General features: G+C 31.4%; 2 protein-coding genes across 2 annotated transcripts in view; one reads left to right on the forward strand and one right to left on the reverse strand.

Annotated features, from left to right (window-relative positions):
- The window catches only part of LOC139502487 (dnaJ homolog subfamily C member 10-like), a 380,520-nt gene that overhangs the window by 128,631 nt on the left and 229,697 nt on the right, over positions 1 to 22,192 (forward strand). The window lies entirely within an intron of this gene.
- LOC139503279 (uncharacterized) overlaps positions 1 to 22,192 on the reverse strand; it is an 87,017-nt gene that overhangs the window by 57,497 nt on the left and 7,328 nt on the right. The window contains exon 4 of the mRNA XM_071293041.1: positions 19,225 to 19,485. Coding sequence (XP_071149142.1) covers positions 19,225 to 19,485 — 261 coding nt within the window. The remainder of the gene's footprint in view (positions 1 to 19,224; positions 19,486 to 22,192) is intronic.

The following is a 22,192-nucleotide window of genomic DNA, read 5'->3' on the forward strand; positions in this document are numbered from 1 at the left end:
TTTGGATCGAAGCGATTCGATGAAATTTTTTAGGAGTTATCTACCTTTATAGAATAAATTTGTCGGTATGTTTTTTTAACTCATCAACCTTTAATCATATAACCCTGGTTTGTTTTTATTTGAGTCCCATGGGTCCTATATTAGAAAATGAGGTCAAGGTGAAAGGTCTAGGTCAAGTTCTCAATTGTGTCTTTTGCTTGTTTTTGCATTTTCTCTGACACTTTGAAAGATACGTATAAAAGAACAAGTGCAAAATGTCTGCTGTATTTTTGCAATTTTTTCATATAAAATTACTCAGAATTCATATATTTTGTCATATAGAAACAAAAACTGATAACTGAAGACTAAAAATGACTTCCAACAAACCGGAAGTGGCCAATTATCTCCAATTCTACATACAAAAGTATATAGAAACTATATATTTTTGGAATCAGTGTGAGAGAAGCTATCATATGAGGCCGGAAGTGACATTCATTTCACCGGAAGTAGCATATTATCTCCCTTATTTCACTCAAAAGTATCATTAAACCATTATTTATCGCATCAGTGTGAAGAAACTATCTTCTTATCAAAATTTCTTTGATGTGGAAAGACTTTCAATAGTTCTCTGAACAATTGGTTTTTAATTATTATTATTATTAGGTCTTTCCACCTTTCTGTGGAAAGACCTATTGTATTTCTTCTGATTATTAAGTCTTTCCACTTTTCTGTGGAAAGACTTATTGTTTTTCTTCTGATTATTATTATTTTTTTTTTTTTCTTCCGCCAAATTTTGTTCTTGCGATAAATGTTTGTTTCGCAATATGTCGCTTAGATATTTCTCATATGGTATCGTATAGTTTATGCGCTTTTAAATTTCACCCTGCTAAGGCGAACCATTTTCTTTGTAAGAGTTATCTCCCTATTCACTGTTTATCATCAGAGTGTATCTTCTTCGTAACAAAAAAAGATAACGACAAAATTCTTTTTACAAATTGTTCGTTACATCCTCAGGAATTTTTGGCTAATTTGGATCGAAGCGATTCGATGAAATTTTATAGGAGTTATCTACCTTTACAAATGAATTTGTCGGTCTGTTTATTTAACTCATAAACAGTTAACCGTAGCACCCTGTAATGTTTTTATATGAGGCCCCTAGGTCCTTACTTAGAAAATGAGGTCAAGGTCAAAGGTCAAGGTCAAGTTCTCAATTGTGACTTTTGCTTGTTTTTGCATTTTCTCCAACACTTTGAAAGATACATATTAGAGAATAAGTGCAAAATGTCAGCTTAATTGTAATGAAGATACTACATTTAGTCTTATACAATTTAATGGCATCTAATAGGATTTGTTGCCCCTGAAATGTCTTGATATGAGGTTATTTGATTATAACTTCAACTAAGTTCATTATAAAGGCATTTGACCTTGTACAAAAGGTTAGGTGACAAATGACCTTGAAAAATGAATACCGGAAGTGACCTTGAGAAAACCGGAAGTGGCCTTTTTTGCAATTTTTTCATCTAAAAGTACTCAGAATCCATATATTTTGTCATATAGCTACATAAACTGATTACTGAAGACTATACATGACTTCCAACAAACCGGAAGTGGCCAATTATTTCACCTTCTATATACAAAAGTATATAGAAACTATATATTATTGGAATCAGTGTGAAAGAAGCTATCAGATGAGACCGGAGGTGACATACATTTCACCGGAAGTAGCATATTATCTCCCTTATATCACTCAAAAATATAATTAAACCATTATTTATCCCATCAGTATGAAGAAACTATCTTCTTATCAAAATTTCATTGGTGTGGAAAGACTTTCAATTGTTCTCTGAACAATTGGTTTTTAATTAAGTCTTTCCACTTTTCTGTGGAAAGACTTATTGTATTTCTTCTGATTATTATTATTTTTTTTTTTTTCTTCCGCCAAATTTTGTTCTTGCGATAAATGTTTGTTTCGCAATATGTCGCTTAGATATTTCTCATATGGTATCGTAAAGTTTATGCGCTTTTAAATTTCACCCTGCTAAGGCGCACCATTTTCTTTGTAAGTGTTATCTCCCTATTCACTGTTTATCATGTGTGTGCATCTCCTTTGTAACAAAAAAAGAAAGCGACAAAATTCCTTTTACAAATTGTTCGTTACATCCTCAGGAATTTTTGGCTAATTTGGATCGAAGCGATTCGATGAAATTTTATAGGAGTTATCTACCTTTACCAAATAAATTTGTCGGTATGTTTTTTTAACTCATAAACCGTTAACCGTGTAACCCAGGAAAGTTTTTATTTGAGGTCCCTGGGTCCTAACTTAGAAATATAGGTCAAGGTCAAAGGTCAAGGTCAAGTTCTCAATAATGACTTTTGCTTGTTTTTGCATTTTCTCCGACACTTTGAGAGATACATATAAAAGAACAAGTGCAAAATGTCTGCTTTATTGTAATGAAGATATGCTACGTTTAGTCTTATACAATTAAATGGCATCTTATAGGAGTTGGTGCCCCTGAAATGTCTTGATTTGAAGTTATTTGATTATAACTTCAATTAAGTTCATTATAAAGACATTTGACCTTATACAAAGGGTTAAGTGACAAATGACCTTGAAAAATGTCTACCGGAAGTGACCTTTAGAAAACCGGAAGTAGCTTTTTTTGCAATTTTTTCACACAAAAGTAGTCAGAATCCATATTATTTGTCATATAGATACATGAACAGATTACTGAAGACTAAAAATGACTTCCAACAAACCGGAAGTGGCCAATTATCTCCAATTCTACATAAAAAAGTATATAGAAACTATATATTTTTGGAATCAATGTGAAAGAAGCTATCATATTAGACGGGATGTGACATTCATTTCACCGGAAGTAGCATATTATCTCCCTTATATCACTCAAAAAGATAATTAATCCATCAATAATCGCATCAGTATAAAGAAACTACCTCCTTATCAAAATTACTTTGGTTTGGAAAGACTTTCAATTGTTCTCTGAACAATTGGTTTTTAATTAGGTCTTTCCACTTTTCTGTGGAAAGACCTATTGTATTTCTTCTGATAATTAGGTCTTTCCACTTTTCTGTGGAAAGACCTATTGTATTTCTTCTGATTATTATTATTATTATTTTTTTTTTTTTTTTTTTTTTCTTCCGCCTAATTTTGATATTGCGACAAATGTTTGTTTCGCAATATGTCGCTTAGATATTTCTCATATTGTATCGTACAGTTTATGCGCTTTTACATTTAACCCTGCTAAGCCGAACACTTTTCTATGTAAGAGTTATCTCCCTATTCACTGTTTATCATCAGAGTGCATATCCTTTGTAACAAAAAAAGATAGCGACAAAAATCTTTTTACAAATTGTTCGTTACATCCTAAGGAAAATTTGGCTTATTTGGAGCGAAGCGATTCGATGAAATTTTATAGGAGTTATCTACCTTTACAAAATTATTTTCTCAATATGTGTTATTAACTAATAAACCGTCAACCGTATAACCCTGGAATGTATTTATTTGAGATCCCTAGGCCCTTTATTAGAAAATGGGGTCAAGGTCAAAGGTCAAGGTCAAGTTCTAAATTCGGAATTTTCCATGTTTTTGCATTTTCTCCAACCCTTGAAAAGGTACATATTAAAGAACAAGTGCAAAATGATTGCTATATAGTTATGAAGATATGGTACATTTGGTCTGATACAATTAAATAGCATCTAATAGGAGTTAGTGCCCCTGAAATGTCTTGATATGAGGTTATTTGATTATAACTTCAACTAAGTGCATTTTAATGGCATTTGACCTTGTGCAAAAGGTTGGATGACAAATGACCTTGAAAAATGACTACCGGAAGTGACCTTGAGAAAACCGGAAGTTACCTTTTTTGCAATTTTTTCGTATAAAAGTACTCAGAATCCATATATTTTGTCATATAGATACATAAACTGATTACTGAAGACTAAAATGACTTCCAACAAACCGGAAGTGACCATGTATCTCCCATTCTAAATACAAAAGTATATAGAAACTATATATTTTTGGAATCAGTGTGAAAGAAGCTATCATATTAGACCGGAAGTGACATTCATTTCACCGGAAGTAGCATATTATCTCCTTTATATCACTTAAAAATATGATTAAACCATTATTTATCGTATCAGTATGAACAACTATCTTCTTATCAAAATTTCTTTGATATGGAAAGACCTTCAATTGTTCTCTGAACAATTGGTTTTTAATTATTATTATTATTTTTTTTTTTTTTTTTTTTTTCTTCCGCCTAATTTTGATATTGCGACAAATGTTTGTTTCGCAATATGTCGCTTAGATATTTCTCATATTGTATCGTACAGTTTATGCGCTTTTACATTTAACCCTGCTAAGCCGAACACTTTTCTTTGTAAGAGTTATCTCCCTATTCACTGTTTATCATCAGAGTGCATCTCCTTTGTAACAAAAAAAGATAGCGACAAAATTCTTTTTACAAATTGTCCGTTACATCCTAAGGAAAATTTGGCTTATTTGGATCGAAGCGATTCGATGAAATTTTATAGGAGTTATCTACCTTTCCAAAATTATTTTCTCAATATGTGTTATTAACTAATAAACCGTCAACCGTATAACCCTGGAATGTATTTATTTGAGATCCCTAGGCCCTTTATTAGAAAATGGGGTCAAGGTCAAAGGTCAAGGTCAAGTTCTAAATTCGGAATTTTCCATGTTTTTGCATTTTCTCCAACCCTTGAAAAGGTACATATTAAAGAACAAGTGCAAAATTATTGCTATATAGTTATGAAGATATGTTACATTTGGTCTGATACAATTAAATAGCATCTAATAGGAGTTAGTGCCCCTGAAATGTCTTGATATGAGGTTATTTGATTATAACTTCAACTAAGTGCATTTTAATGGCATTTGACCTTGTGCAAAAGGTTGGATGACAAATGACCTTGAAAAATGACTACCGGAAGTGACCTTGAGAAAACCGGAAGTAACCTTTTTTTGCAATTTTTTCGTATAAAAGTACTCAGAATCCATATATTTTGTCATATAGATACATAAACTGATTACTGAAGACTAAAAATGACTTCCAACAAACCGGAAGTGACCATGTATCTCCCATTCTAAATACAAAAGTATATAGAAACTATATATTTTTGGAATCAGTGTGAAAGAAGCTATCATATTAGACCGGAAGTGACATTCATTTCACCGGATGTAGCATATTATCTCCTTTATATCACTTAAAAATATGATTAAACCATTATTTATCGTATCAGTATGAACAACTATCTTCTTATCAAAATTTCTTTGATATGGAAAGACCTTCAATTGTTCTCTGAACAATTGGTTTTTAATTTTAATTTTTTTTTCTTCCGCCAAATTTTGTTCTTGTGATAAATGTTTGTTTTGCAATATGTCGCTTAAATATTTCTTATATTGTATCGTATAGTTTTAATATGTGCTTTTGAATTTCACCCTGCTAAGCCGAACCATTTTCTTTGTAAGAGTTATCTCCCTATTCACTGTTTATCATCAGAGTGCATCTCCTCCATAACCGTAGAAAAATGCGACAAATTTATTTTATAAAATTGCTCGTTATATCCTTCGCATGATTTGTCCTATTTTAACCGAAGTGATATGAACACTCCATATGAGAGTTATTCCCCCTTTTGCATTTGATATTAGTAATATGCATTTCTTACTGGTAAACCATAGGTAATAGAGACCTAGGGTCTTTTGATTTAAGGTCCTTGGTCAAAAAAAATAAAAATTAGGTCAAGGTCACAGGTCAAGGTCATATTATAAATTTTGATTTTGGCTTTTTTCACCTTTCTTTAAAAACCGTATAACATATCGACATGTTATTTTTACTAAATTGATAGTTACTACATGGTTGAAAGGGTGTGTAAACAATAAATGGGAGTTTTCGCCCATCTTATATTTAGAATTATGCATAAAGTAATATAACTCATTATCCATACATATTATAAGACTTTGCAGCTTTTGATTTGAGTTCCTTGGTTTGTGACCTTGAAAATGAGCTCAAGGTCATTGGTTAATAGGACGTTCTAAATTTTGACCTTTGCTTTAAATTCATATTTATACATCATAAAGCTATAGGAAGTGACATTTTAGACTGATTTTTTAATATTTTTATATCAAAATAGATCTTAACCAGTGGAAAGAACTTCAATTGTTCTCTGAACAATTGGCTTTTAATTATTTTTTATTTTTTTTTCTTCCGCCAAACTTTGTTCTTGCGATAAATGTTTGTTTCGCAATATGTCGCTTAGATATTTCTCATATGGTATCGTATAGTTTATGCGCTTTTAAATTTTACCCTGCTAAGGCAAACCATTTTCTTTGTAAGAGTTATCTCCCTATTCACTGTTTATCATCAGAGTGCATCTCCTTCGTAACAAAAAAAGATATCGACAAAATTCTTTTAACAAATTGTTCTTTACAGCCTCAGGAATTTTTGGTTAATTTGGATCGAAGCGATTCGATGAAATTTTATAGGAGTTATCTACCTTTACAGAATAAATTTGTCTGTATGTTTTTTTAACTCATAAACCGTTAATCATATAACCCTGGAATGTTTTTATTTGAGTCCCATGGGTCCTAACTTAGAAAATAAGGTCAAGGTCAAAGATCAAGGTCAAGTTCTCAATTGTGACTTCTGCTTGTTTTTGCCTTTTCTCCGACACTTTGAAAGATACATATATAAGAACAAGTGCAAGATGTTTGCTTTATTGTAATGAAGATATGCTACATTTAGTCTTATTCAATTAAATGGCATCTTATAGGAGTTGGTGCCCCTGAAATGTCTTGATATGAGGTTATTTGATTATAACTTTAACTAAGTTTATTATAAAGGCATTTGACCTTGTACAAAAGGTTACGTGACAAATGACCTTGAAAAATGATAACCGGAAATGACCTTGAGAAAACCGGAAGTAGCCTTTTTTGCAATTTTTTCATATAAAAGTACTCAGAATCCATATATTTTGTCATTTAGATACATAAACTGATTACTGAAGACTATAAATGACTTCCAACAAACCGGAAGTGGCCAATTATCTCCCATTCTACACACAAAAGTATATAGAAACTATATATTTTTGGAATCAGTGTGAAAGAAACTATCATATGAGACCGCAAGTGACATTTATTTAACCGGAAGTAGCATATTATCTCCCTCATATCACTCAAAAATGTAATTAAACCATTGTTTATCGCATCAGTATGAAAAAACTATCTTATCAAAATTTCTTTGATGTGGAAAGACTTTCAATTGTTCTTCTTCCGCCGAAATTTTGTTCTTGCGATAAATGTTTATTTCGCAATATGTCGTTTAGATATTTCTCATATGGTATCCTATAGTTTATGCGCTTTTAAATTTCACCCTGCTAAGGCGAAACATTTTCTTTGTAAGAGTACTCTCCCTATTCACTGTTTATCATCAGAGTGCATCTCCTTCGTAACAAAAAAAAAAAAGATATCAACCAAATTCTTTTTACAAATTGTTCGTTACATCCTCAGGAATTTTTGGCTAATTTGGATGGAAGTGATTGGATGAAATTTTATCGGAGTTAGTATAGAATTCATAACAGTGTGGCTGTGGACATTGATTGGCGCACTTTAATATTCCATTGACTGGGACAGATTAGGTGAACGTTCGTCTATAACGCCCATTGCTCACGACGTCCTTAATATAAACATTTAAACCGTGGGGTCACCAAAGGTTCTCAACGCCTATATAAAATAATTCAAAATACTAATCAGGAATTTGTGTTTTGATTTATATTGATTAATTAAACGTCCTTTACTTGTGTTTTTGTTATGTTTCGACAATCAATTTTCATAATAAGATATCGCAAATCCATGTTCTTTCAGAAAAAAGAATATTAGTTTCATGAGTACATGCTCTTTAGTATAGAATTCATAACAGTGTGGCTGTGGACATTGATTGGCGCACTTTAATATCCCATTGACTGGGACAGATTAGGTGAACATTCAGGGTTTCAAAAGTTGCAATGCGTGTATTGATTGATTATCTTTTTCGGATGTCAAAGCGATTTAACAATTGCGATTGTCGAGTTATGTAATCTTTTAACTTTTACCTGGTCTAATTTTATTTTAGAACGAATGCATAATCCACTTTCAAAAGTTGTGTAAATACGAAACATAAAGACAAAATATACTTCTGCCCTGTCTTTTTCGTACTTGAAAGTTATTGGATAGTAAGAAAGCTATTTGGATTAAACCTTGTGGAATTTGCATGCATTTACGTTATTGTATTGGCAAAATGTATCATTTGGTGTATATAGGAAACTTAAACCGTTCTGCTATACTGCTACTATACTTGTGAAAAACACTTGGCAACAGAAACGCATTCATCTTATCTATATAAAAAAATCGACCCAATTTACATAGAAATGGACGTCTTCGTGCATTTGTGATCGCAAATAAAATATGTTTCCGGACCTTATGAGTATTTGGACCATACGCGCATGACCATACCCGTCATTTGCGTACGGTCGGACCATACGTGTATGGTTGGACCATATTAGTATACCCTTATGGTCATGATATATGCGTATGGTCCAAATACTCATATGGTCCGGAACACATACATGATATTCTGTGCGTTGTCGGTCGTCTATTAATTTTTTTCTTTTGTTGATGGATTTGACGTCTTTCTGTGAGTGATTATTTGTTCATGACTTAAAACTTACTTGCAAATAATTTAAAACCAAGACATGATTTATAAAAATGTCCAAACAAACCATGATTTTTTTTAAACATACATCACATCCATTGCAAAAGGCTAAAATTCGCCAGGTCTTTAATTTCAACTAAGTGAGTTGACTAAATTAATGTTGCGGACCATTTTCCAATTTCCATGCGGTATCCCTATTTTTTTCTCGCTCATCTTTTATGTTTGTTTTTTTTTCATGCCAAGACCTCTTGGAGCTTTCATTCTATAAAGTGTGTATTTTGCTAATGGTCGAAGGCCATACGGGGACCTATAGCTTGATAACGCCTGTTGGTCCCTGGAAATAATGTGTCTGATTGTCTATCACACTACATATTCTTATTTTAACATGTAGTTATATCTATGATAAGAATGAAAATTGAATTTTCATTGAGACAAAAACCCAACCAAAGAGCAAAAAAAAAAGAAAAAAAAAAGCCCAAGGCAACATGTAGATCTTTCGTATCAAGGGAATTGCTATAAATATATTTATTTCAGGTTAATAGTATTAGGCCATACTCAAGTTATAAAATAGATCTTGTCGTCAACTTTTGCAACCAGCTTTTATGTAAAGTTTCTATAATGCACTGTTCATCTTTTTTGGGCTTCGACTTTTCCATTGGACAGACAATTTTGTTTTCGACTATTTTAAAAAGATGCATTTTTTTTTACAAAATCATATAAGTAAGGAGTCTCTGGCCTTTGGTAGTGTTGTATGTTAATTAATGTTTGTTTATTTATTTGTTTAGGAAATAAGTATGACGTACATTTTCACTGAACTAGGACACTTTTTATAATAGTTTTGCGATATCGCTCGGGCAAAAATAATCACGAATATAATGCCTACCCATGTTAAAACTACAATAAAGTATAGTTTGCATCAATTATTTCTTGAACCTACCATTTTGTCTGTGTTGGATTTGTGTGGCATTAAAAAAACGAGTATAAACTACACAGTGCAGCTTCCAACAAGAATACAAGATTTATTGATTTTAAAAATGCGCCCAAATTAAAAATTTGCTCGCAGCGGAAAAATTCAACAGTTTGATTTTCATTGAAATAAAATAATTGTTATGATTTACACACCTTTATTTTTTCCAATATAAATATTCGAACTATTTTGTTTGTTGTTTCCTTTATAAATTTACATCATTTTTAAAAAGACCACTGACTTTGTGTCTTCGATATTTAGAAGACTATAAAAGCGATGTTCATTATCTTTCTTCTGCTGTAAGTTTAATTTAGTTATTTTGTGTCATAATTGCCATCTCGTATGTTTTAAATTTGAATAAAGAAGATTCAGGTTGTTTTATACGTCAATGATACACACAAAAAAAACGATAACAAATAAAATAAGGTGCAACATTCATTCTCCATGAAAAGAATACATCACATGGATGTAATTTTTGTAAGAAAAATACCAATTTCGTGAGAAGTTGTGTGTTGGACTTGAAGAGCGAAGGCAAACTGACAAATATCTGAATGAACGAATCGATTTATGGTATATAAAAAAAAACAAAGCCCTCATGGTTAGCATTGAATAAATAGGAGGCCACTCTTAAATGATGACAACGTAGAAGTTTTTGTTCTCTCAATCAAGAAGATATTTTCTGAAATAACGCGGGTCCCCATTAACTTAAAAGTTTTTTGGTTTTTTTTCCATGAATAAACTTTTTTTTTATTATTATTATTTATTGATATCAGCTCTGGACATTAATATTCTTAAAAGTGAAACTGTTGTAAGTGATGGTATAACAATTATTTAAAATAAATTCCTTAAATGATTTTTGAAAAGAAAGTTTCATTTTATGTATCAAAATGTGTAACAAATGATTATTTAAATCCCCACTTGAAGGCCTCCGATAGACTGCGTGAGCATAAAATCATCGCCCACGACAAACAAGTTATAGGTAAACTTTTCAGTACAATTACTAATAAACGTATTACTGTCGACCACACTGTTATGAATTTCATTCTATCTACCTTTACGTAATAAATTTGTTGGCATGTCTTTTTAACTCATAAACCGTTAATCATATAACCCTGGAATGTTTTTATTTGTGTCCCATAGGTCCTAAATTAGAAAATTAGGTCAAGATCAAAGGTCAAGGTCAAATTCTCAATTGTGACTTTTGTTTGTTTTTGCATTTTCTCAGACACTTTGAAAGATATATATAAAAGAACAAGTGCAAAATGTCTGCTTTATTGTAATGAAGATATGCTACATTTAGTCTGATACAATTTAATGGCTTCTTATAGGAGTTGGTGCCCCTGAAATGTCTTGATATGAGGTTATTTGATTATAACTTCAACTTAGTTCATTATGAAGGCATTTGACCTTGTACAAAAGGTTAGGTGACTAATGACCTTGAAAAATAGCTATCGGAAGTGACCTTGAGAAAACCGGAAGTAGTTTTTTTTGCAATTTTTTCATATAAAATTACTCAGAATCCATATATTGTGTCATATAGATACACAAACTGATGACTGTAGACTAAAAATGACTTCCAACAAACCGGAAGTGGCCAATTATCTCCCATTCTACATACAAAAGTATATAGAAACTATATATTTTTGGAATCAGTGTTCTATTATATGAGACCGGAAGTGACATTCATTTAACCGGAAGTAGCATAATATCTCCCTTATGTCACTCAAAAATATAATTAAACAATTATTTATCGCATCAGTATGAAGAAACTATCTTCTTATCAAAATTTCTTTGATGTTAAATGACTTTCAATTGTTCTCTGATTATTATTATTATTATTATTATTATCATTATTTTTATCTTAATTGAATTTACTTCATCAGTCGTTCTAGGTTTTTTTACATAACAGGTTTGATAAATACCATGCATGGAGATGCTTCCAACATACATTAAATCTTAAATCAACTTGGGGAAGGTCATTGTTCGTTCATAATTTTGATTGAAAGAAAAACGACACATAAATAAGATCCTATTTTTTGTGTCGCTTCTATACCTTTCTCAAAAAAGTAATCATCATGCCTCATGTTCATCATGACAGAACTTCCAGCCTAATAGGGATATTAATAAATTTGTTTATATATAAATGTCAGGTTATATATTAAGTGTTTCCAATTTACAGACTAATATATGTCAAGTATTCAGATTTCCTGTTGAGTGCATATACTCATCCTTATAGGTTGCATTTCTGTAAATATTGACAATGCAATTTCCCATAGGAACTCCTTTTACGGCTAAAACTGTACCACTTTTACTATGAAGTTTTGAAAAAAATCTTATCCTAGAATTGAAAGTTCATATGCACCACAATTTTTTTTAAAGGTCAAAATATAGGGCTGTGCGGCATATTTTCAACGTTTATATGCCCTGAACTTCTCAGAGTTTAAACTTACACTAATTTTCTTAACTACCCCTACCTCGAATGAAAGGTTACCACAGATTTCAATGTAAACAATATGCACGTGTTTATTTACTGGTAACATTCCCAAGTTCTGTCTCTGCGATATGGAACACAGAGAGCATAACTGGGAACCAGTATGTAAACAAAATGAATTTTCTATGAATATTCAATTACTCCCCAAAAGAGGCGTGTTTTGAGAAACAGCTGTATTTACAAAGTGCAACCTATACAGACATTTATTCAAATAGAAAACTCTCTAAAATCAGTTTTTCTCACATTAATACTCATTTATCAGAATTAAAGTCTTAAAGAAATCACTGTGTATACTCTAAGTTTTTCTTTACTAACATTTTATACCCCCTCCCCTGTTTCAATTTTTTAAAGAATTTGAAAACAAGACTTTAATTATTGCCAGCTTACCCTATTTGCATATTTTCTGATAAAAAATGCCTAGAACCTGTTAAAAACTGTTGATAACATATTGAAAGCATATCAGAATATCATAAATGTAATGTTTAGCAGTCAATCATTACAACATTCAAGATTATATAAAGTATCCAATCCAGCCTCTATCTCCAGTCCACATCTTACTGTATGCCTATTTGTCAATTAAAGAACACATTTTCTGCCTCAAATGGTCAATTTAGAATTCTTGTCACAACAGTATCATCTTTAACCATATATCTGACACAATTTAGCTACTATATATACTAGAAGTGTTCAAACAAAGCCATATTTGCAATAGTTGTATGTATGCAGATACCAGTCTGAGATATAAATTCACTTAAAATGTTGTAGAGATGACTGCTAACATTTGATTTTTGCATAACTTCCAAGCATAGTTATTGTTTTCTATATCAAGAACTTTAAAATCATAAAATCATAGCATTTACAAGTTAAATTATTTGTTTTATGACCCAGGGGTTAGGCAATTTTCTATGTTTCTTGCCCCTGGGGCCTCAAATTTCCTAAATAATTCTGCTGTTTCTAGCAATTTGGAATATTTAGTACATATTCAGGATAGAACACACTATTGTAAGTTTTCTTGAGATATTTTTGTTTTTCTAGCTTGTATTTATTATGCCGTGGTGACAAAAAAGCAGATTTAGGTGTCGCGGCTTACTTTTGGGGTATCAAAAGGACACAAATACCCCATAAATAATATTCAGGAAGGATCGATGAGTTTCAATGACTGCGAAGAGTAAATATAAGCACTTCTTAACAATTTAACTTACAAATGTGCAAATATTATGATTTAATTTTGTATCCAGGACTTTAAGTAAACTATGCATACTGTAAACTGTGAATTTATGCTGAGTCATCATATTTAAGGCCCAGGATTCTATCAATCTTCATTAAATATTTATAAAACTTCTTATTTGAGTTGATTTCTTTAAAATCTGTGAAATAAAGCAAATTTGGTTAAATTCTGAATGTTCCCCTTTTTCACCCTATATAGAATCACAGTAAACATAATCGCACCGTTGAAGACAAGTAAATCATATTGAAATACTTGCTAGTTAAATTCATACCTATATGAAATGACAATATTATCAAATAATTCCCAAATATGTATAATAAAAAAAGACATTTTCAATTCAGAGACAGAAAACCTAGGAAAATTAAATTTTTGAGCTCCATGAAGCGAGCCTTATATCATAGACGGCAAACTTGGGTCATTTTTATGATTTTTATAATTAAGTGAGTATGACTGAATACTTGGTAGTCAAGTAATGCATTTATCGTATTAAAATGTTAAATGAATATAATAAATAACTAAAAAATACCTACATGTAATAGTATTAGGAAACTTGGGTCTCTAATAAAAGGCAATCGCTCCCCTTAGACTCTAAGGAATACTTAAACCATATAATATTTATTCCAAATGTCTATATAACTTGTATAACTAATAACAACAAATCTAATCGCAACCAAAAATCGAAAAACTCCTTTGAGGAGTCAACTAATGGTTTTGTTACATTAAACGTTTCTTGATCTCTGCGTTACTTTAACATTTATATTTGCCTTCTATAGAATAACAGATAGTTTTTTATAACGAGAACAAAATAGATGGACATTCATTTGAGGGCAATAATGCCTATATAAAATCAATTAACTTTTCTTTCACATTGTCTTCTTGATGTATGATGTCGGTCATGGTTTTCTTATATGTAGATATTGAACAGATGGATAACATTTTCTATTCAACTATTGTAGTTTAAAAAAACCTGACTATTTATTATTTTTGCTTATTCTGCTGTTCATAGTTTATTTCTATCTACTAAAATTTCACAATACCATGAACAAAGTATTTCGAGGAATATCACGACGGCAGCCATTTTTGGACCAGGATTTCTTACCCTACCATAATACCTTATATTAAACCCGGTATAAGTTGGGTTTTTTGTTGTGTTATTGTTTATTTTCTATGTAAGTTTTGAAATTGCTGTTTTATCTCTTGATCGTTTTTTGTTTTGACATTGTCAGTCTGTCTTCGGTTAACTAGTTTGACTACCCTTTTATATCTTGGTCATCTTTTTCTGGGAAGTCACATAAACATATGGCGGGGATAATCTCGTTTATACACTAAAATAAATCCACAAATGCCAGAAGAAAATAAGAAAGAATACTATTTCATAGAATGCTTGCATTTATTGAAAGAAAACCCAGAGAACCTAAACATATGGCGTTCTACACTCTCACTTGATGACTTTTCATAATAAATTATAAACAAACTTCATAAACAAGACAATACCATAAAATGTTACACTATTTTGATTAAACTGAGTATAACATGTGCATTTTATATTTCAATTAACAAATGTATAAAATTTCTATTACTTTTTAAAATTATGATACTAGTACTTTAAATGCTCGAGTATATTATTTCGGGTTTCTTATAATGCATAGGAGCTATTACAGTAATATGTGGTTGATATAAATTTACATCAAAAAGTGATAATTTGCCAATATGAATATAAACAAAGGAGAGGGAGGATGATAAAGTATTGTTGAAAACGTAAAAAAAAACATGGTATACAAACGGAAAACGTCTACAAACGAACAACAAGCTGCAAAACAATCAACCATTTTCGACATGAGAAAATGCCTGTACCAAGTCAGGAATATAGCAGTTGTCATCCATTCGTTTGATGTGTTTTAGCTTTTGATTTTGTCATTTGATTGGGGACTTTCTGTTTTGAATTTTCCTCGGAGATCAGTATTTTTATGATTTTACTTTTCACATAAAACAAAAGATATAGCAGGCAGGTACGAACGGTGAACAGAATAATCTGAAGCAGTGATATAGTTGGGCATTACCCTGGCACAATACTTGTCTTTAATCACATATGATAAAATTGAATGTTATAATAGAAATACCATACATGTTTGCTTTTAAGTCTCAAGATGCGAGTAGTATTAGTACGATTATAAAGATAATAAATTCCTGACCATGCCCGTAAATTTTTAATATAAAAGAAGCATATCTATTTCTGGATCTTGTATAACATGCACAATCGATCACGTTTTATATTTGTATGTTGCCACTGATTAAGGAGCAAAGTTAATTTGCATTTCAAACATGACGAAACAATGAAGATAATATAAAAAAAGGAGATTTGATATGAATGTCAATAAGACAACTATCAACCTTTGTAGAAATATGGCCTTTAAGAATAAGCTTAACCCATTACCTTAACAAGAAAACACGCGGCCTACTTTTTAATATTTTGTTTTACTAAAACAAAATTGACAATGACAGAATTAAACCATCAATAAATTACTGGCTCCTGATGTGGGAAAGGCATTTTAAGAATGTAGAGGATTTAAATATGATTTAGGGCGCTTAAGAAGGCTCGCGGGTATAAAAAAAATCAGCAAAAAATTAAACACTTGTTTTTTTCATTACAAATTTTATTTGTTACACTATTAGTTATTACTTTAAAACAGGGTACAAAAATCACCCGGACACATCGATTTGGTTTGGCCACAGATGACTTTAAAAAATGTTTGTATCTTTGAAAAATTTCCAAATTATCTCCCTTTGGTGCAAAAGTGTCATTTTTTGAAATTTAAATCGAAATATCTTTTTTTAACTCATCGGTGACCTATATTTTTTATAATTGTTTTTAAACAAGCTGTACATAAACTAAATAATTGTGAAATTTAAGCGATTTCTGCAATTTAGTTCTTTTTTTATTTCGATATTACCAATATTTCTCCTATAACTTCAAAAGAGAAAAAACATTAACAAAAATATATGCTTCTTTCGGAGGCAGATTGTGAGCTTAAATGAACGGTGACCCCATATTTTTATTTTATATTACTATTAGGTATAAGATAAATTTTAATCATAGAAAAAAAAATAGCAAAATCCTATGTTAGGAAAAAAAGTTGATTTAGACCCGCGAGCCCCCTTAACCCAATTCCTCCGTGTTGAAGGCCGTATATTGACCTATAATGGTTAACTTTTTTAAATTGTTATTTGGATGACGAGTTGTCTCATTGGCACTCACACCACAGTTTCCTCTATCTAATTCAGTGGTATGACAGATCAACATACGAAAAAACTGTTAAAGAGCAGTTTTACATCGTTTTTTCTTTTTAACAGCAGAATATAATAAATAATTAAAAAAGACCTACATGTAATAGTTTAACTCATCAGAAAAAGCACAAAAAACCCTTGAAAAATGAAAATATTCAGTACCGATCGCATCCTTTGTTGCAGAAATATACATCAAACAAGAACCAGAAAGGGCATTGCATTTGTTCTTGTATAGTTTGTGGAATTTTCATTTGTGGTCCTTGACTTTTAAGTAAAAGAAATTGTAATGCAAATGTAATTTTCAATGCAAATCCCCATGGGAATTTTAAATGGTGATTTTTTTTCGTCTTCCTCAAGTTAGATTTTATGGGACTTTTTTTCTGTGTATAGTTGGGGTATAGTTCTAAAGATTTGAACTTAGAAATCTTCTGTTGCAATTACTTTCGGGTTAGGGTCAAATTTATGCTAGATTGACTGGACTATATTGTTACATGTAAATCTAACCATTTATTATTATTATTATTAATTTACTGAACAATCTCCCTGTTTGTTCAGTAAAACTAACACTTCAGGGGTGTCCTGTCAAATGTTGTAGACATGGTATTCATTATAAGAGCAATAGTGCAATAAATCAGATTTTGATGAAAAAAAAAAAATTGTATCGTACGAATTTTGATTATCATATCCATCAATAAGTTAAAGAAGGACTTCATAAATATTCCGAAACGGCACATTCAAGAAGTGGTGTTAATCAGATGTGGATACTGAAAATTTCAAAAGAGTTATTGGTGAATTTACAATCTCAGTCATTAAAACATTGTTCCAACATTAAAACCTTTGATTTTTAAACTCTTTATACCACTATTACACTTACAAAGCTTAAAGCTCGACTGAAAGAACACACAACTTATGTTTCTTTAACAAAAAGGGCACTAGACGTTTTAAATATCTAGTTTTGGGCTGGAATTCAGGTTACTTTGTGACAAAATATACAGAATCAAGCAAAAAATACACCGAAGAAGATATCACTGCCATGCTGGACTTTTTAATTGACATTATATTTGTTGAATTTGGAGGTATGGTCTTCCAACAGACTATTGTCATCCCCATGTGTACCAATTTCGCTCCCCTTCTTGCAGATTTTATTTGTATTACTATGAAGCAAATTGTATCCAAGGGCTTTTACAGAAAGGAGAAAAGAAATTAGCCCAGTCTTTTAATTTCACCTTCCGGTATATTGATGATGTACAGTCTCTTAATAATAATCGATTCAGTGATCACTTACATTTAATATATCCAAGTGAACTTGAAATTAAAGATACTACCAACACAGATAAATCTGCTTCATATTTAGACCTGTTTCTCGAAATGACTACTGATGGTAGGTGAAATACCAAACTGTATGACAAACGCGATGATTATAATTTTCCTTATATTTAACTTACCATTTCTGTGTAGCAACATCCGAGCGGAACCAGTATATGGGGTATATGTGTCCCAATTGACACGTTACTCTAGAGCTAGCTCAAAGTACGTTGATTTTGTTGAACGAGGAATACTGCTTTCTCAAAAGTTGCTAAGACAGGGCTATGAATCAATCAAATTATGGTCATCACTCACGAAATTTTACGGTCGCCATCATGAGCTGATTGGCCATTATGACAAAAGTGTGTCAAGAATCATATCTGATATTCTTCTACAGTCATAATACCCTATCATCATTACCGAACTAAACAAATAAATAACAAACGGGTGCCGTATACGGTGCAGGAAATGCTTATCCTTCCGGAGCACATGATTTCATTCGCGGTTTTTAGTAGAGTTCGTGTTGTTTCTTATTTATTATTTATAACGGTTGATATAAATGTCCTTTGGTTTTGTGAGTCTTTGTTTACTCCTAGGTTTTGATTGTTATTGTCTTTCGAATGTCGTATATTAGTTGTTTTTGTTCAACCATTGGTTTTCGTATTGATGGATTAAATACACTTAATTCGAGAAAAAAAGCACATTTCTAACTCTCGGACGCCACCGTTTTGAAAGATTGTCTGATTGATGTGCTCCTAGTTTATTGACAATGATAAACATATAGCACGGGCTAAATAAATCACTATTAAACTATCGGATAAGAGTAACAAACGTTTAAAAAGGTTACATACTTAATCCGAACAATATGCGGAATTTGTAATTAGTTAGACATTAATTTCGATTGGCTGTCTTTTTTTATGGTGTTTGAACATTTATTCTACGAAAGAAGTTCTAATCCTTTTAAAATGCCGTTAGATGTTAACTAATTTTAAGGTTTCATATTTGAAGATTCTGATTTTTCAAGATTCTTGATAGCAGTCAATACATTTCATACCATTTCAATATTACAGCTAACGAAATTTTACATGTCCTCATACACCATTTGATAAACTTATGTTAATTTGCTAGCCAAAACCTTCTCCAAAGTCTGACTTTAAATTCGAATATTGTAACACAATAGATCTAGAGGAAAGGATTCCTAACGTTGTGAACATTCAAAATACTGTAACAAGTAAAGATACCATACCGTGAACAATTAACTCTGTAATGCTACTTTTCTTCTCAGCCAGCGCTAAACAGTATTGTCCAGTATCATGTGGCATTACATTGGTGAACTTTAATGTTCTGTAACGACCAACTACACTCTGTAATATTCCTGTTGTCTCAGGAAGAACAAGATTGTCCTTCAAAAATGAAACTACAAGTTTGCTAGACGACAACGTATAGTTAAGTTCAACGTTGCCCCCTTCTATTAACGCTATATAACTGGGTGGCTCCTTAATAAAATCTGCAATTAGAATAATGCAAACATTAAAAAGACAAAGTTTATACCACGTTTATTTTTATCTTACAAAAGGAACAATTTATTGATAAAAGTTACTTAATTAGTGATGTGTTTTAGCATTTAAGTAACGTGTAAAAGCTATTATAAAAACTCTGAAATATGATTTGTTTTGTTCAATCATTAATGAAAGTGAAATTGTGAACGGTAAATCCGTGTATGCAGCCAGTATGTATCAATTTTGTCAAAATAAGCTAAGAAATATTGATGTTCCATTATTCACTAGCAAGTGAATAATTCGACCTCATTTAATCCGTTTTCATATGACTTCAATTAACCCCTTTGTAAGAAATGAATAACGTATGCATTGTCCGATATAAGCTATGTAAGGAAAATAATATCAGCATTGAAAGTGAAACAAAGGTAATTTATTTGATGGCCTGATTCGATCAACACAAAAATATAATTCTTATACACACGGCCGACACTCGGCTAACCGAGAGATTGGTTGGTTAATCTATATTGAGTATGCGGCTATATGGGCGATTGGTCTGTTAATCGGGTTGGTTATACGTCTGTTAAGAGTAAAACGCTTAATTTAATGTTAAACTCTATTAAATATACAGATTTTTGGCATGTTATAAGAACCAAATCAAAAAAAAAAGAAAAGTGTCGGACAAAATGATATCTATCATAGAACATTTTGCACTTGTAAAAACATTTCTTAGTCTGCGCAGTTTTCAGTAAAACTAAAAGGCGTCGCGCAAGTATGTAGTATTTATGCTTATACGCATAGTAATTTTTTTAATAAAAGGCGAAACAAACAAATCTAGATATCATTTAAAGGACAAAAAATAGTACTGTGGTTCTAAAAAATAAATTGACATTAATAAATATTTCATAATTGTAAAAAAACGTGAATAATACCACGTTTTAGTGAAAATTATGGGAATAAAGTCTGTTAATGGGTTGGACAATTGAAATTGTGTCAGTTAAGAGTTATTTAGCCACGACAATAATTTTGTTACTTTTATATTTTCCCCTTGAAAAATTTAAGAATGAGATGTTCCTGAGTAAACAAAAATGACAATACGGTGCCACAGTATCCTAGAAAGAGCATTTTTTATTTTGACTTTCTTTGCATTTTATTGAAGGGTGTGTCACTTCAATATAGCGTGATATGGATTGACCTCTGAAATATACATGAACTTTTTATTGACGTTTTCAATCAGCCTTAATTTTTGTGTCTGTTCGAAGAAGAACGTTCTCATTTCCGACTGAAAGTATCTTTCTAATACAACACAGGGTACATATAACGTGTTCTCGTTCACATATGAACATAACATTTGTCACTGGACGTTAAACCCTAATTCGTCAGCATCATCCAATTGGTTCTTTTCTTCTATTACTTAATCATATGTTGTTTACAAATCACTATAAAGAAGTAAACGGAAAGGAGCGAATGCAGCTACATTTGGTTATTTTAAGTTTCAATTCATTTTATTCCGTTTAGTTCCTTTTTAAATAAGTGCAGAGGAGAACTAATGTTGTCTATGGTGGCCGGTGAAGTCCATTTCGTGTTTTCGCGATTTCGCCTTTCATATTCTATAGGGCGAAAACGCGAAATCGCGAAAAGGCGAAATCGCGAAGTCGAAAACGCGAAAACGCGAAGTCGAAAACCAGAAATCGGTTTTGCGTTTACGCGTTTTCGACTTCGCAATTTCGCCATATAGAATATGTAAGGCGAAAACGCTAAAGCGATTAAACTCAAAATGGCATTAACCTGCCACCATAGTTGTCCGCATGTAAACTTCTAGAATTTGTCACCAATATAAGTACATCGCCATCCGTTACTGTTTCAACAGCCATCGGCGTTTCATGTGTGTATTCTTAAACAAGTACTATTTTTCTCTCGTTTCTAGCAATGTATCACTCTCTACTGTCCTTATATATTATTCTATATTCTGCGTTTCCATCCAGATTCTCGTGTATCCCATGAGGGTCCGGATTGGGGGTATTGTTTATTTCTGTATTCTTTAAATTGTGATGTGATTTTTTTTCTACATTTTATTTATCTTACTCATTATTCTTTCTTTATTTTTCATATTTTGTAATCCCAATATATTTTACTTACTGATGTTTAGTTACATTACGACGTTTATCTCTGATTTATATACTGGTTACCAATGTAGATGACAAATTCGTGTCATTCATGACAATTAAACAGAATCAACATGATATATGCGATCATTCTTGGATGAAATTAATATTACTTTAATATTACACTTTTTGAAACCATTTTTATCAATTTTCAGTTTCATGGGTTGTTTCCGTATATGTAATGTTTCATTGCTCATGTGTTGTTTTCGTATATTTTAGCCGCTCGTCTTGAGCCTACTCATTTGATCCGATAACACATCATATAGCAATAGAATTATACTTTTATTGCCATTCATAACTCTTAACAGACCAATTAACAGACCGGGTTTTATACATCCGACCCATTAACAGACCAGGTTTTAAATAAAGATTGATTTATGTCACCAAAATACAGATTTTCGTGTAGATTTTTCACACAATGATATCAATATGGTTAACAAACATAATGCCTTTCTTTTTTCGATGTTCAAAATATTGAATGCAAGTAAATTTAACCAATGTGTCATTTTGTGTACATTTTGTGTGTGTAAAATGTGTATAAATTTATTGATAA

The sequence above is a fragment of the Mytilus edulis genome, chromosome 14 (assembly GCF_963676685.1).
Source record: "Mytilus edulis chromosome 14, xbMytEdul2.2, whole genome shotgun sequence".
In the NCBI taxonomy this organism is placed as follows: Eukaryota; Metazoa; Mollusca; class Bivalvia; order Mytilida; family Mytilidae; genus Mytilus; species Mytilus edulis.